The 16,348-nt window shown below is 41.0% G+C and overlaps 1 protein-coding gene across 1 annotated transcript; it reads right to left on the bottom strand.

The window, feature by feature from the left end:
- Positions 1 to 284: 284 nt before the first annotated feature.
- PPID (peptidylprolyl isomerase D) lies at positions 285 to 16,029 on the bottom strand. The gene is made up of 10 exons (XM_082281861.1): positions 15,893 to 16,029; positions 14,025 to 14,165; positions 13,476 to 13,582; positions 9,627 to 9,815; positions 8,749 to 8,871; positions 6,384 to 6,490; positions 3,442 to 3,583; positions 1,164 to 1,250; positions 1,045 to 1,087; positions 285 to 515 (listed from the first exon to the last, which is right to left on the bottom strand). Exons 1-10 carry the CDS (start codon positions 15,975 to 15,977, stop codon positions 427 to 429), a joined length of 1,113 nt encoding a protein of 370 aa, XP_082137987.1. The 5' UTR covers positions 15,978 to 16,029; the 3' UTR covers positions 285 to 426.
- Between the last annotated feature and the right edge of the window lie 319 nt (positions 16,030 to 16,348).

The raw sequence follows: 16,348 nt of genomic DNA, 5'->3' as shown, positions 1-16,348 counted from the left end.
TTTTTTTTTCTGATGATAATAGGAAATACCTACTGTAAAGTGGGTTTAAAAAAAATAATACTTGCATCTTCATTCTATGTCTACCAGCATTTTTATTCCTCCCAAGAAATCAGGCTGCTCTAATAGAAACAATGAAGATGCCTAAATTGTCTTCATGTGAAACCAAGCTACTTAGGAAGCACTATTAAGCTGTGAAAACAACCACCATGGCTTTACACATTAGAAAAATACTTTAGTTGCACAAGACAAGTTACTACAGCTTAAAAAAAAAAAAGAAAACCACATCACCTTTGAACAGTTTGTCTTTATTATTAGACTTTTGTGTTGTAAACACTGAAAACTGCAGCAGAGGGCAAATGAAAGAAGCAGCTCCATTTATCCTTTTGCATGAGTTAGTGCATAGATTTAAATGTTTAGGGAAAAAAATCAAGCAAACATTTTAGCATAAGCTGCTTTCTCTTTCTCCTTTTGGGCTTTTATCTTCTGCTTGATTTTGAGTGTTTCTGTCTGGATAGCTGCTCAAAAAGAAAACGACAGAGTTACAGTAATCTCTTTACATTAGGTCTCATAGGCTAACACCACCTCACTGCTGGAACTCACCTAGGTTATTTAATAAAACTGCATTTAATCTTTGATTAGGTCAGATACTAGCAGCAAAAAGCTTGATCCCTTGCTGTGTCTCACCTGGTAAGGTAACCACGTAGAGGAGTGTGTAGCAAGCATAGTATTGGTGCCAACACAGAACTTAGGAGCTAAAAGCCTCACCCAAGTAGACCAGGAAATTAAGCTAATAGGAGCCCTGTGAGATACAGACATAGTTCAAGAGGAATGCTGCTGACCTACATAAGCAGGTTTTCCAGTGCAGCAGAATTATCACTGCTGTATAAAATCAGGTTTTCCACCTCAGTGGGTTCTGTGCTCAGAACATCAGTGTTTAAGAAGCCAGCATTTTAGGCAGCACACTGGTTTGAATTCCAACTGAACACTACCCTGGATACTTTGTTAAATTCTTAAGGGAATTTAAAAAGAAACAGCTTATTTTACCTTTGTCTTCAGGGGCTATTTCATGAGCCTTTTTAAGATCAGCCTTAAATAAAAGAAAAATAGCAATTAATGATCTGATGGAATTTTAAATTTAAAAGGAGAAAAAAAGTGATCATTACCAGTGCTTGATCGAGATCTTTTATTCCCTGCCATCCTTGAGCCCGTCTGTAGAGAGCTTTAGTATTTGCTGGATCTATTTTAAGAGCCTGCAAATTTAATAAAATTGTCACATTAACATTTCTTATACTTCACAGCCTCCCATCTCCACAAATGGCACAATTCACACCAGCAGACAATCTTCACAGTTGGTTTGAGGGTAAGCTGTCAAAACATTAACTGTGTAAAAAGGAATGCTATAATGCAGCACACTGAATAGCAAGTAATCAGCTTCAGTACCACTGCACCAAAAGTGGTCTTTGTGAAGGATGAGCATGCACGAGGCCCAAATGAAACAGCTGTGTGTGTGTATAGATAGCTGTCAAAGCTAAGGAGTTGCTGCAGTTCAAATTATCCTAACCCTGAGTCTCACAGTGCAACTCTCTATTGCAGCTCCTTCCTTTGCACCAAAACCTCCTCAAATGGCATCATAAATAAAACACAGAGATTTCCTGTGCAGGTTGTTTTCACTGTGGGCTAGAAAGATACATGCAAGGAATCCATCTCATCCTGCTTCAGGAACTTTGCCAAGTTCCAGTCATTACGCCTTTTCTGAGCTGAATGTTTTCAATAATGTGTATATGCCAGCTCTAATATGACAATATCAAAATACAGTGGCTGGGCACTATTGGATTCCACTATTGGATTACTTTGATTATTTTTTTCAGAATATATAAAATAATTTGGTCAGCTAGCAGTTACCTTATCTTGCCTGCAAAGGTGACACTTTTATTGCAGTTAGTTCTATAGTGTGTCTTTATTATTTGAAAGAATATAGTTTCTTAGTGTTTAGAGGAAATGTCTTCACAGCAATTTGTTGCTTTGTTAATTTAATTTATTAACTTTAAATCATTAATAGACAACACATCCTTATTTTTTAAATCACTTGGGTATTGGCTGTTAATATGAAGGAAGTATTACTGTGGGTGCTCCTCTACTATAAAGCCTTCAGCCTCTTCTGTGTCAAGAATTAATTGTCTGGATTGTATACAGAGAGGCAGCATTCTTTGGTTTTACCTTTACCACTGTGTGTACAGCTACTTCAAAGCAAGGTCTGTTTGAACAGGTACAGCTGTTCATAATTCCTTATTTACAGCAAACAATGCATGTACCCAGGTTGTTAATTTAAATTGCTTTGGGCCTTGTGAAATCATAAAAGTGAAAGTATATAGTTTCTCATTAACAATTACCTAGAACTTCATTAGCTAATTTTAGGAAACTGGTGTTCTGATTAAAGCACTGACACAGTTATGAGACATAAGCTAAATACCTTCCAGAAGTCTATTATAGCTATGGAGTTGCCTTTATCTAACAGTTCTTTAATCTTAAAAAAAAATGGCAAGTACTATTAGTGGTAGTAGTAATTTCCACCTGTAACACTTCTGTTTCTGTTTTTACTGTTTTCTAGGTGAGAGGTATCACATTACACAGTTTTCCTATTTTCTTCTTTCCTCATTTCCCATTTCTGAATATAGGTTTATGAAAGTTTTCCCCCATCAGCAGGCTAGACAGCAAGCCAGCTTTCTAATGACCTCACACACAGATTAGCTGAGACTCCTGCTTTCAGCATGAAGCCCTAGGAGATGCTGCTCAGTATCCTTTGCTAACAGATAAGAGCATTCCTTCCTCTGTTTCCTTCAAAATACTAGAGTTTTATTGAATTAATTGAATACAAATTTACTAAATTTGCACTATGCCCACATTATGGTTCCTTTTTTTCTCTTTAATTCTACTGGTTTCTTTTTTTCCGTATCTGTCATTACCTTGGGTTTTTTCTTCCTATTCAGTCATTTTATTTCACCACTAAGCCTACCGGGAAGGTTAGTTATTTAGTTAGAAGTCACTGCCATGAATAAAATACAAAGCCATCAAATCTAGAAGCAGGTAAAATATTATGCTCATACTAGTCTTCCAGAGAAAAGTGTTCCTCTTTCACTGAACACAGTTTAACTCTTTGTAATGTAAGAAGCAGCTCTGCAAACCAAACTGACAACGATGTGCATTTTTCTGGCAGTAAGCAATAGGCCTCTTTTGTTTGTTTGTTTTGTAATGATTCATTCCAATTTCAAAATCTTTTTTAAAAGCCACATATTGGAAAGTTAGTACTAACTTCACCATGAGCTTCTACTTGTTTACTTTATACTTGTTTACTTTCATAAGCCTGTCAGAAGACTCTTTTAAAAAAGCTTTGTAGTCCTATACAGGCCAATTCTTGATCAAAATACTCAACATTACATTTACCTCTGAACAGCTCTCAATGGCTCCCTGCCAATCTGACAGTTTTAGTTTGCAAGCACCGATGTTTAGAACACAGGTCAAAGCAACAGTCTTTAACTTTGGTTTGTCTGCCTCCTCTGCCACTGCTTCAGAAGCTTCTACATACCTGCAGAAAAACAGATTCACACACAATGTATTAGTGATGCAACTTCCATTTTGTCCTGCCCTTAGCTATCTCTCCACAGATACGTGTGAACTGGCCTATCCACACTACTTCTAAAGTAGCTTCAATTCAACTATTACAAATCTTTATTAAACTAAATACATAAAACCCACCCTAACAAAAACCAATCAACTCACCAAGAAATATTTTCCTGTAACTCTCAGTCCTCCACTGTACTAGCACATTCTTTTTCTTAGACAAAACTACTATTCTACTGCAGGAAAATAGTAGAGTTTTACAGCTGGTGATGGGGTCCGTGGCTGCGACCCAGGAAGAGATGACCGGTCCGGGGAGATGGTCCCGAAAGGAATCGCCTGCCTGGGGTCTGGTGTCTTCTTCTCAGCTGTTGGCAGAGGAGCCCTTGCAGAAGCTGTCAGCTCTTTAGTGATTATCAGCTCGTGATTTCAGCTCAGCTCTGCAGGGCTGCCTCTAGGGCAAACCAGACCAGAGAGAGAGACGAGCAGACCCGTGTGGCTGGTTCTGCACGAAGGGAGCTTTATTGGTGGTTCCCTCCGGCGAAGGGAAGGCCAGGGACGAGCTCTCCTCCTACAGAGGCGAACTGGTCTTCTTTTATAGGGATACAGGGGATCAGCAAGGGGACCAATGGGTTACAGAGGGTCTGGGACAGACCAATGGGTTACAGAAAGATCTGCATAGGGTCTCCCAAAGGATTGTGGGTCTACTTTCCTTCACCATGACTCAAAAGTCCTTTCCAGGGAGTCCTGCTGGGCGATTGCAAAATCTCTTATCTCAGCAGACATCCCTCCAGGGCAGTGGCTGGGCATATCCCACAGAGTTTATTTTAGTTTATTCTCAAAAGACACGTTGCTCATCAGTGCCAAAAAATCAACACCACCACTGCACCTTCCACGTTCACAGGAAGCTTCATCTCTTCTTCAGTTCCCTCAATGACTTTTTAATTAGCTTAGGCATTTGTGGCTAAAATCTGAAGCTAACTTTCCTTTGTAAAGGAGTGTGGTTTATGAGCATTAGTAACACCACCTTCTTCCCACTGTCTTCCTTCATGACTTTTCCTGAACTTCAAAACTGACACTAGTTCAGGACTGAGCCACAACAGTTACTGCATCTGTTTCAAAAGCAAATTTCTTCATTTTCAATGTGCTAATGCTGTCTGGTTTTTATTTCAAGTGGTAAAGGTCTGCTGTGGATACAAAAGTTTTAACTCCTTAAGGGCCTGTTTGACAGAACCTTTGTGGGTTTTATTTAAAAAACAAAAATTGTGCTTGCACAATTTAAGCATGCCATGAATTAATGCAGTCTTTGCAGATCCATGCTTATTTAAGTTCAATTTTTGCATGCCCTTTTTTGTTGTTTGTATACAACCTTTGGATCACAGTAATAAGCAACACTTAAAAAGTAAATTAGATGCAGTCCCAGTGCTTGTTCCAGTTGCTGGGCATCATGCAAAAGATGAGAACCAGAAGAAAAAGAAAAAAGAGTAAAAAGGTAAGGGGAGTTATAACCCAAATCTATATTATGTTCAAAACAAATGGAACACATGTATAATATTTATAAATCACACCAAAACATGAAAGACTGCAACCATTTTGGAAATAAAATTAGAGCTTTCAAGTCAAAGAAATCAGTGAAGTGAGTATCACAGGAGATAGCAAGAAGTAACATATTTTTCTTACATAAAAAAGGGGTCAATTCTAATATATAAAATATTTTTAAAAAAAAAGGCTAAGAAGCAACAGAACAAGAAAAAGAACAGAAATTGTAATAGTTACTGTAGGTGAAAAGAAAAAGCATTGTCAGATGGTGTGCCAGGTGGAACTGTATGTAAGCCATGGGATACCCTGGTAAGAGCTAATCAGTTCCTATCAGTTCTGGTGAAGTGCAGCTAAAGGTCACCATCCTACATGAAGTGTTAGATTCTGAGATACAGTAACACGGCACATCCATACAAGTATGGCCTACTGGGAAGAGCTGGAAAGATCAGATTTGTTTAGTCTAGAAGAATTACTATGCTTTCCACCTACAAGGGCAAATAAACACCAAAGAAGCTCAGACAGGAAGACCCTTCACTGGGTGTGCTTAGAAGTGAGCAAGACACCTAATTTTAAGGGATAGTGTAACTCTTCCTGGCATTTACCTAAGAATAGGGAGAGAAAATGGACAGCTACAACACAACGATTCTTAAAGATCCAATCCAGCCTTTTTTATGTATGATTTTTAGCAGGTTTGCATAGGAATCCTTTTTACTTTGGGGTTTCTGTTTCTATGATGGGCTTTTTGAGGGCAGGTTGACACATTGCATCTTGGGTTAAGATCTACAATTAAAGGATTCATTTTATGCCTCAGAAAGATGTCATTTATTTGAAACCCAGTCTGCTAAAAAACTCAGCTGAGTTGCTTTTTGTAAATTATAAAACTTTTTTATAAAAAAAGTAGTTCCCTCCCTTGCTGTTCATTAACTACCCTGGATACTACTGTGCTTTTCTTCCCAGGTATGCAGCAGCACAGCAAGAGTATTATAAAAAGACCATTTAGTCAGCTCTAAGCAGTACTTCCTGCCTATAGCTCTTACCTAGCAATGAGTAGAAGACCTACTTGATTAAGTAGCTAAAAATCAACCAGATGTTTTCCAGATTCAGAAGGCTCTTTGTTTAAAAAAGGAAAGAGCACTGCACCAGGCACCTTTTAAATGCAGAAATCATTGCTTAATAGCAGTATTAATTTGGGTTACAGGAACTACCTGATTGAGTGATGAGAGCCTTACCGTAAACTTTTACTATATTTTTTAGCTGCCATTGCCCAATTTTGCGATTTGAAGAAAGTATTTCCTATATTCTTTGTGTCTTCTGCTATGGCCACAATCTTGTCAACCTAATAAAATAGATGGGAAATATAAAGTATGAATGTATTTTCGAAAGAAGTCTTGAATTAACTAATGTTTAACAGTACAATCCCAGGTCCATACTCCTTCAAGGTTTATAAAATCTCAGAATAGAAATACTCCAATTTTAGACAAAATACTACCTTCAAACCACTTCTGTGATATTCTCTACTTTATGTAACACAAATGTCTGAAAGATGAAATTCCTAGTGAGTTTTCTACAGTATAAAAGGTGAGAAAGTACTAGAGAAGACATAGCAGTCCAGCTCTTTCCCTTAAATGCTGTTACCCACACAGGGCTATATATAAAGGTGTTGACCATTATTCAAAGAAAAGGAGATATGTTAACAATCAAAGTATTCATCCAATGACACTGAACCGTGCTGTAAATCAAATCCCTCCTGATGGGAGAGAATATTTCAAAAGTCCTTGCAAGGAGTTTCAAAGAATAAACCTAGACTTTTCCTGGAGTTGCAGTGCTGCCAGATAGTTGTTCATTAAGTCTTAGCAGAGGAACAGAGCCACTAGCATGACCCAGGCATAACATAGAGCATAGAAAGCAGGAGAGAAGTCCCATTATCAAGATTGACACAGCCTTTTAAAGATAATTTAACCAATGGTTACTAAAAACGTATTATTTTCACTTTCCTACCAATTATTCAGTAACACGACTAGGAACTGCGGAATTCTTTGTCCAATCATCCCAAATTACTTTTACTGCAGAATATGGAGTAGTAGAAGAAGAAGGTTTGGAGAACAACAGCAATCCTCCATTTTGATATTTTTTGCTCTTATCTATTTACTACAAAGAGAAGCCCAAAACCTCTAAATTTTTACCCTGTGACAATTTTACATAGTAGTCTATCACCTAATTCACACCACTGTATTTTCTAGTCCTTGTCTGATCATAGGCAGTTTTTTCCAAGGTTGGAGATTAAAACAGTGTTGCTCAGGGGGGTAAAAACCCTTCAGAACAGGCAGAGAAATATTCTCAGCACTCTGGGTTCCTACAAACCAAGACTGTCTTATTCCTGATTAAATGTTGTCTTCTGCTTCTCTAAACAGTACCACTCATGTGAACTCTGCACACTCTCAAACTGGAAGTCATATCAACACCATTGTCCTTCTCTCTGAACATTTAAAATACAAATGGAAGGAGAAAAGGAACAAGTGCCTGTCTTTACCAAATCCATCATTTCCATTTCCAGAATCGTATACATTTCAAGTTACTTTTCCAGTGGCAATAGTTTATAATTACTGCTGTCTATACCACAGCTGTGTTAAGCTCTGTCAAATATATATATGTTGCCATTTGTAATACTATCCGTTTACCCTTCTACCCTACTAGAATTAGTAACCTTGAAAAAAACTGATCAGCGTGAGACCAATCTCACCATGGTTTCTGCAGCTGGTTTATATGAACAAGTTTTAAGTTAAAGGACACAGGCACCTGCCAACTTCAATTCTGCACCACATGAAATGCTATCCAAAAACATTTTGTAAGTCAAAGTGCTTCTCAATAGCCAAGGAGTTTATTTTCTAGCTCAAATGGATTTTTACTATTCTAATTCTCTATTTGGAATCTACACATGCATCCCCCTTTTCTTCCCCCTCTCACAAATCACTGTTTGATTTACAGAGTTTCTCTAGTTCACCTTCATGAGAAAGTAAAAACCTGCAGATGAGCTGCTTTCACCAGTCCTCTCCCTAACTCCCAACAACAGATCTTCCTTCAGCTTGAACAATCTAAAAAGTAAACGCTGCTGGGAATTGAGAACAGGCAGCTCTGATGTAGTAAAAATCTTTTTAAAAGGCTGATCCTTTATTTCTAATCAGTGGGGCAGAGTTTGTTAAAGAGTGGATATTTAAAAAATGGCACAGAAAAAGTGTGTAGGTAACAACATTAAGTTAGTCATCTGCAGGTTGGAGTTCTAGTAATTGCAATTTGACACTAAAGCACAAACAAAAGTAAAAAGAAGCCAAGAACAGAAAATAAGTGTGACAATTGTAAGTAATTGAGGTTTTAGTTACTGGGGAAAAAACACTGACTGCAATTAGCACTGAAAAAAAAGACATAACAATCCCTTCCCACAGCCTTCTCTTTCTTAAAATAGAATGTCACCATTTAATCAGGACCTTGATCCATTCTTAAGAAAAAAGTTTAATGAACATCATCACAGCCACCATCTAACTCAGACTACCTACAGGTTTTGCAATCTGTAAAAAACCTAAGAAGAAAAATACTTACATCTTTCAAGTCTATATCTGAATCTTCAGGAAAATCTGGATGAGCATCTCCAGATCCATCCTGGGGAATAATTCCCCAATCATCTCCTTCCTTTAGCTCTCCACATTCGGCGATGACACATAACTGAAAAAATCAAGTGTAAATAGCAGTATTGCTTATTAAGACAATTTTTTAAAAAACCCGTAACTTCCAAGTGCTCTTTGAAATTTTTGAAATTCCATAAAAAGGCTTTTTCATCTGTTGTTTGGGTGCATTTATTTCAGAAACCCATCACATCATTAGCCTGTCCTCATCAAAAGGTTTTTATCACACAAAGTGTCGCGTTCAGAGGAGCAGCATTCCAAAAACACCATACCCACGCTTCCCAGAGAGGCTGGAAGAGGAACTGGCAGCAAGCTGAAGTGCAGCAAAACACAAGACATGGAAGTTCTACTATATTAGAGAATATGGTTTTTCTTCAACTGCCAAGTCTTTTAAAGTTACAGAGGTATTAATTTGTCAAACACCCACAAACTGGTATGACCTACACACCAACTGCTTTTTCAGAAACATGACTTCTGACATAAAAATTACAAGAATTACGTATCATTTAGGTGGGATTGTGAATTCCACCTTTTAATTTCATCACCCATCCTACACTTCTAGCAAAGGCTTCCACCCTCGCAGCTGTGTTGAACAATAAATGGTTTGTACAAGAGAAATGTACAGTGCAAGAACAAAAGCCTCTTAACAAGGACAGTAAAATGGAAATTACCAGTTAGTAAAATAACTGGCTAACACTTAATTGTTCTAAATATTACACCAAGCATTTAAAAGAAATTATTATGCATCATATAATGAAATAATAAACATGTCTCAGTGCTTTGCATTTTGCTTACCTTAGCAGGATTTTCTCCTTTTACTTCAACGTTTTCTAGTATTTTAACTACACCCATTCCTTTGATCACTTGGCCAAACACCACATGTTTCCCATCCAGGTGAGAAGTAGGCACCGTTGTAATAAAGAACTGAGAGCCATTAGTACCAGGTCCTGCATTTGCCATGCTCAGCAGACCTGGTTTATCATGCTGCATTGGGGGAAAAAGAAAAGCACCATCAACATTTAAAACGTCTGTTATAAAATCATATGGAAGATTCTGTAAGGCTGTTCATAAACATAGCCAGGACAGCCATAACAACTTGGTAAACCAGACAGGTACATACAGCTGGCAAGTAATATTACCTCCTGTGACTGAAGAGGGCAAATGCTCAGCACTGGGTCTTTACTTGCTCCCTACCGATCCAGCAAACACAGCCACATGTGTGACTTAATGCTGTAACACCTGTCTGCTGCTTCTACACTCCATCCCCTGCACAGCTGCTGAGTTTAGGCAGATCACCTGAGAAACATGTGAAACTCCTCACTGAATTATTTAAGACCACTAGCCTTAAGAAATGAGGCTAACCACCCCTGAAACCAACTTCAGTGTTATACAGCTAAGATGGGTATGTTACGTTAATTTTATAAGGGCTACTCACACAAAGTATGGTGTAGAACTGTGGAGTTTAGAGGACTGTGGTCCTTTATTATCTATGGGTTGGTGGTTTTGGTTGGGCATTTTTTTTATCTTCTTCACTTTCTTAGAGACACAGTTTTCAATCTGTTTGGATTTTTAACCACCTAATTATTTTGCCACTTAAGCCACTATGCCACAGACTAAAAAAAAAAAACAGCTCAGTGTAAGAAGATACTGTTTATCTTGTTTCTTGCAAGTACTTTTTCCTTTTTTGAATGAAGACTTTTCTTGTCCCATCACATAGATTATTTTGTTTTCACCTGTACTGCAAAAATCTGGTCTTTGTATGTATTGTGAATGTCTTGTTTAACTGGTGTGACCCAGCCATGAAGGTATTATTCTCCCCAAGCTGATCTGGTTATTAAGTGCAAGGAACTCCATTTAATGTAAGTCAGGATGTTATACCAAGACACTGGTACATATCTAAAGCATTCATGCTGTGGTATTGCTAAGAAACTTGATGCTGTGGGGAGGAGGGGGGAAATAAATTATGATAGCACAGAGGACATAGAAACAGATCTCAGAGCTCAATGGGAGGTTGATTAGTTTGAGATAACAATCTGAGACAATCTTTAAGCATCTGGTTTTTCCCTACGTTCTCTACCAGTTCAAGGAACCTGTTTTGAAAATTGTTTTCCCACACAGTGTTTGGATTTCCATGGTGGTAGGGAGAACTCCATGCCTGAACTGTTCATCTGGTCATAAGGCACAGTAAGTCTGAATCTTTGAGTCAGGATTTGGTTTAGGAACTCTGGGAAAAGGTTCTACACCTGAGACCCAGAATCACACCCAGCCAACAGAAAGCTACTGGAATCTTGGCTTTGTCTGTTCTAACCTTGAAACTCACCCTGGGAGTCAGAGATGGCACATAATGGAGGAGCCTGTGTTCCAGAGCAAGAGAAGGCAGCTGGTAGGATTGCAGCCTCCAAAACAAGTAACTGACATTTTGCACTGTAGTTGCTGGCAAACAAGTTAAGCAGAAGGGTTGTCCCATAGCAGATTTTTGCAAATACCATTTGAGGCTGGTCACTGCTTCACTGCCCAAGGGCTGTAAATCTTACGTTTTTGCCCCCCTCTCTCCCCAGTTACAGCAAATGCTAGGCAGCAATGGATTGTAAACAAAAAAATAAGTAACAGTGAGTTCTGGTGTTGCCTTATAAACCTGCCTGCAGGTTTACTTTTGTCTGTAAAGATGTGAGGGGACAGAAGTTGGAAAGTTATAGAGAGCAGTCTGGTGCCTTCAGTCTTCACATTTATACACAACCTCCTTTCGTCTGGGACCAAGTCTCAACATTAGTCCCAAATTATGGAAGTCTCTCTTTATAAAGAAAACTGTTGTCACTCATGCATTTTCTTGCTGTGAGTGTTTTGGAAAACACTGCAGATAGATGGAGTGTCTTTCCCATGATGGTTTCTGCTGTCATTCTGTAAGGTTATAAAGCAAGCAAACAAATCTGGACAAAATCAGATTCTCTGATAGATCCAAGGCTTGCAAAACTGTGCCATAGTAACAGCGCTTGGGGATTGTGTAAGTTGGGTGTTCCACAACAGCAGAGCCATGAGCTGGAGAAGTGACATCAAGAAAAGCCTAGTGGGATTGATCTGAGATAAGCTGACTACTGACACAAGTTTTGCAGTTTACTGCAATTTGCAACAGTCCATGCAACCAATAGAAGAACAAACAGTTCCAGTGTCCTCAAACATCAACAAAAACAACTCTTTGTTTTACAAGACAGAGAACGCTTTGCAGGGCTGCTGGAGTAAGTGCAAGAGCCAGTGAATTTCTACATAATAGAGGCATTTTAACTCCCAGTCAAATCCTAACATACTTGGCAAATAGGTAACAGGTGTTGGGGTCCCTCCCCTGCCGTGTAGCCCTGGCAGAGGGGCCCTGAGGGCACAGGCACGGGGTTTGCCTGCCCCTGCTCAGCCTCGTTCCCTTTGGTTGGTTTGTGTTCCCTGCGCGGGCAGAAGGACCCTTGGTCCAAGACTGGAACAGTTCCTGGGCAGAGCCCCGGCCATGCGGCTGGAGAAATAAACATCTCTGAAACATCTACCAAGAATCTGTCTGTCTATATATATTTCCTTTCCACAGGACTCCTGGTTTGATATATGCATGTTGCAGTATCCCCACTGCAACAAACAGGAATCAAGCTCTCAGACTCTGTATGGGATCCAAATGGGTTCTTCAACTCATCTCTGGCACTTTGGCAACATTTGTTATAGCTGAGAAGTCAAAGAAGTACAGAAATGGGAATCACTTGCATCATATTCATAATTACCTCCAGATCTCAAAGAACAAAAAAAACTAGTGACACTAAGTCATCTTCAGGGAGGTAGAGATCCTGTGACAAGTACCAATGAAGAGATACTGTTAGCGGCACTGCTGTGGGCACCACCAGAGTGTCAGACTTCAGAGAACACAACTGGAATTATCTTTATTATGAATACTGGAGTCGTATTTCCAACTATTGCTCCAAACTTAAGTCCTATGAGGAGTGGCTGAGGGAGCTGGGGTTGTTTAGCCTGGAAAAAAGAGGTTTGGGGGTGACCTTAATCACTCTCTACAACTATCTGAAAGCACGGCTGGGGCGGGCCTGTTCTCCCAGGCAATCAGCAATAGAATAAGAGGAAATGGCCTCAAGTTGCACCACGGAAGGTTAAGGTTGGACGTTGGGAGGAATTTCTTGACAGAAAGGGTTGTTAAACATTGTAATGGGCTGCCCAGGGAAGCGGTGGAGTTATCATCCCTGGAGGTGTTCAAGACATGACTGTATGTGGCACTTAGTGGTATACTCCAGTTGACAAGGTGGTGCTTGGTCAAGGGTTGGACTCATTGATGCTGAATGTGTTTTCCACCCTAATTGACTCTGTGATTCTGTGAACTTGGTAAAGGATTTTGATGTCTGATTAGTGGAGATTGCTGTATTTTTTTTTTCCTACAATACTCTTGGGGGCAGGTACAACTGCAACCAGGGCTTTGCTTTAACCATGGGATAGTTGATGTCTGTAAGTTTTTTAGTCAGTGTTGTTAAGGAGTCCCCTCATATGCTATCACACGTAACATATGAAAATGGCTAGTGCCAATGCTGAGAATTGTTATTACTGCAGCAGGAGTAACATCACTGAAACTTCACAAACTGAATAGAATTAGTGTTTACAATAGAGTACCTTATAATGAAAGTTTTCATCTTCAAATTTTTCACCGTATATACTTTCTCCACCTGTGCCATTTTGGTTTGAGAAGTCTCCACCCTGGACCATAAATTGCTTAATAACTGTAAAATAAAATAGTTATAAAATGTATCAGCAAGGCACAGAAGGCACAAGAAAAAAAAAAACAATTCCAAGATGAAGAGTAATACTTGTCACCAGCACCTAAATGGGACCAAAATCCATCTTTTATTTACCAAGTGTCCCTTAAGTACTCCTTTTCAGTTATGTGGATATCACTTGATACTTAAACCTTTACCTGAAATTCATTTCAACCTGTTTACAACTCAGAGTAAACTAGTTTTGCAAAATTACTAGTAAATTTATGATTTACTACTATCAATGCATGGTAAGAACCAAAGTCATTAGGAGGATCAAAAAGTCAAAAACTCACCTTCAGTAAAGTTATTTAACAAGTACTTGAAATATTATTTAATATTATTTCAAATACTCATGGCAGACGACTTTAGTTACCAATAGGAAAACAGAGAAATTCATAGAACTTACTTCTGTGGAAAGGACATCCTTTGTAATGCAGAGGTTTTCCAGTGGTAGGCCCTATTCCTTTTTCTCCTGTACATAACGCACGGAAATTCTCAGCAGTTTTAGGTACAACGTCAGCAAATAATTCAAAGACAATACGTCCAACTGAAATGACAAAGAGAATGAGACATTTTTAAGTCTTGTCCTTGGCATGGCGATGTACTGAGCATTTTATATCCAAAGAAATTAATGTTTCAAGCTTTATGGTTATTATTATTTAGATTACTACTCAATTTCCATTTTGGGGTTGCTCCATGGCAATTGCTGGCAGAGTTCCATTGGGTTTTTAGCAAGGTTATTTCCAACAACAAATTCCCCTCTCAAGAATAATGTAGGGGGAATAAAGACAGATTCCGCCAAAACCTAATGAAAATGCCAAACGCATTTTCTGCCAAAAAAACCTGTGTGGAAAATCACGCACACATATATTAAACCCAAATTATGTATTTTAATGTGCACACTTATTTTATGTCAATTTTAATATAGATGTAGTTTGTTCAATCAAAAGTAGATACAATATAAAACCACTGCTTTGTGGAGACTTTTAATCCAAAAAAAAAGCTTATGCCAAACACACACCTGACTCTTCACTCTCTTAAACCTGAATTTTACTAAGACACAGTGGTACTTAATATGCACGTGAATAATGGCTATTTACAGTTAGAGACAGCACAAGCAATTGTTAAATCCAAAGCTGTCCATGTTTTAAGTGAAGGAAATTAAACCTGAGTAGCTAGCAGATCCTGTAATAGCCAATAAATGCATTCTGTGTCGAATTGTCACTCCTTCATAAACTGGCTTCTCACAGAGTTATTTCTCACTCCTAGCAGCCGCCATCAGTTGATGCTCCTGTTTTCTCATCAGCCTCACAGTCAATTAATTAACATAACTTCACTCTACCGGAAGCTAAATGTAAATATATTGATTCTAATTAATACAGGAATGAAAACAAATTAGACAACTGAAGTCAATAGTAGGCAAATCATCTCACAGACTTTCTTCTTTTATTCTTCTGAGTAACAGAATGAATAAATGAAAGGCAATATCCTGACAAGATTTAAGCAGTCTCTATCCACGCAAATTTTTTAAACCTACGCTTTCAAGCAGTACCCCAGCTAACTTGCTGTTGTTTCCTTATTTCCATTTTGACCGTTTGCCCAGATTTTGGAATGACCTCTGGCAGCACTGGCGCTGCCAGGAGAACCAGGGCTGCCAGCTTCCCCGAGCTCTCACCCCGCAGCCCCCCGCGGCCGGGCGGGCAGCCACGCAAGGCTCGCGGTGCTGCGGCAGGTGTCCCGGCCACGGCGGGGGCCCAGGGCCGGCGCTCGGGGGCTGGCTCCGAGCGAGGCCGCGCTCGGCACAGCGCGGCACGTGGAAGGCGGCGCGGGAGCGGCCGCACGCGCGGGCAGCTCCGGGAGGCGAGGACGGGCGGGGGCGGCTGCCATGGGAACGCGCGGCACCGGCTCAGCGGCGGCGGGTGCGCCCCGACCCCCGGCATCGCCCCCGGCATCGCCCCCGGCACCCCCGGCCGGGCGCCTGTGCTGCCATGTTGCCTTTCTCTCCGTGCTCCTCGGGCCTGCTCGCTCGGGCGGGGAGGCCCGTTCGCGGCGGGGCCGCCCTCCTCCTCCTCCCGGTGCCGGGGCTGTGCGCTCGCAGCCCGCGGGGGCAGCGCCCGGCCCGGTCCGGCCCGGGGTCCCCCCATGTCCTGAACGCTGCGGCCCGGCCCGGAGCCGCTCCCGCCGCTCCTGCAGCCCGGCCCGGGCCCCGCGCGGTCCGCACAGCGCGCCCCGGCCCGGGGAGTTCGCCCGGGTCCCGTCGCGCCCCCTCCCCACCTCGCTCGCCCCCGATGTCCACATCGAAGAAGGCGCGGGGGTTGCTGGCCTTGCTGGGCCGGGCGACAGGGGACGCGTGCGACATCCCGCAGCTGGCCGCTGGCGCGGTGGCTCCGCCCGCCCGGCCGCCCGCGATCCCGGCCGCCCGCGGGTCGGGGCCGCTCGGCGCTCCTCCCACCGGCGGGGGCGGGCGGCCGGTGCCCCTGGAGCCGAACCCGCTGATGGCTGCGTCCTGCCTCCGAGCGGCCTTAAGTGGCTCGGAGATAATCCGTAGAGAAGGAGCATTTCTTTCTCGAGGTTATACACACACACAAGGCCTGGAAAGATGGGGAAGGAGCGAGGGTTCAAGTTTTGCCTGGGTTTATGTTTCATGAGAGAAATGGCAGGCTCTGTGAAAAGTGGTGATCCATGGTAAAATGGGCAAATTGTCAAAAGTGACTGTTACCCCATAAAGGC

The sequence above is a fragment of the Coloeus monedula genome (genome assembly GCF_965178545.1).
Source record: "Coloeus monedula genome assembly, chromosome: 5".
NCBI classification, from domain to species: domain Eukaryota; kingdom Metazoa; phylum Chordata; class Aves; order Passeriformes; family Corvidae; genus Coloeus; species Coloeus monedula.
The sequence above is the reverse complement of the archived record's forward strand: the minus strand, read 5'-3'. Positions and strand labels throughout refer to the sequence as shown.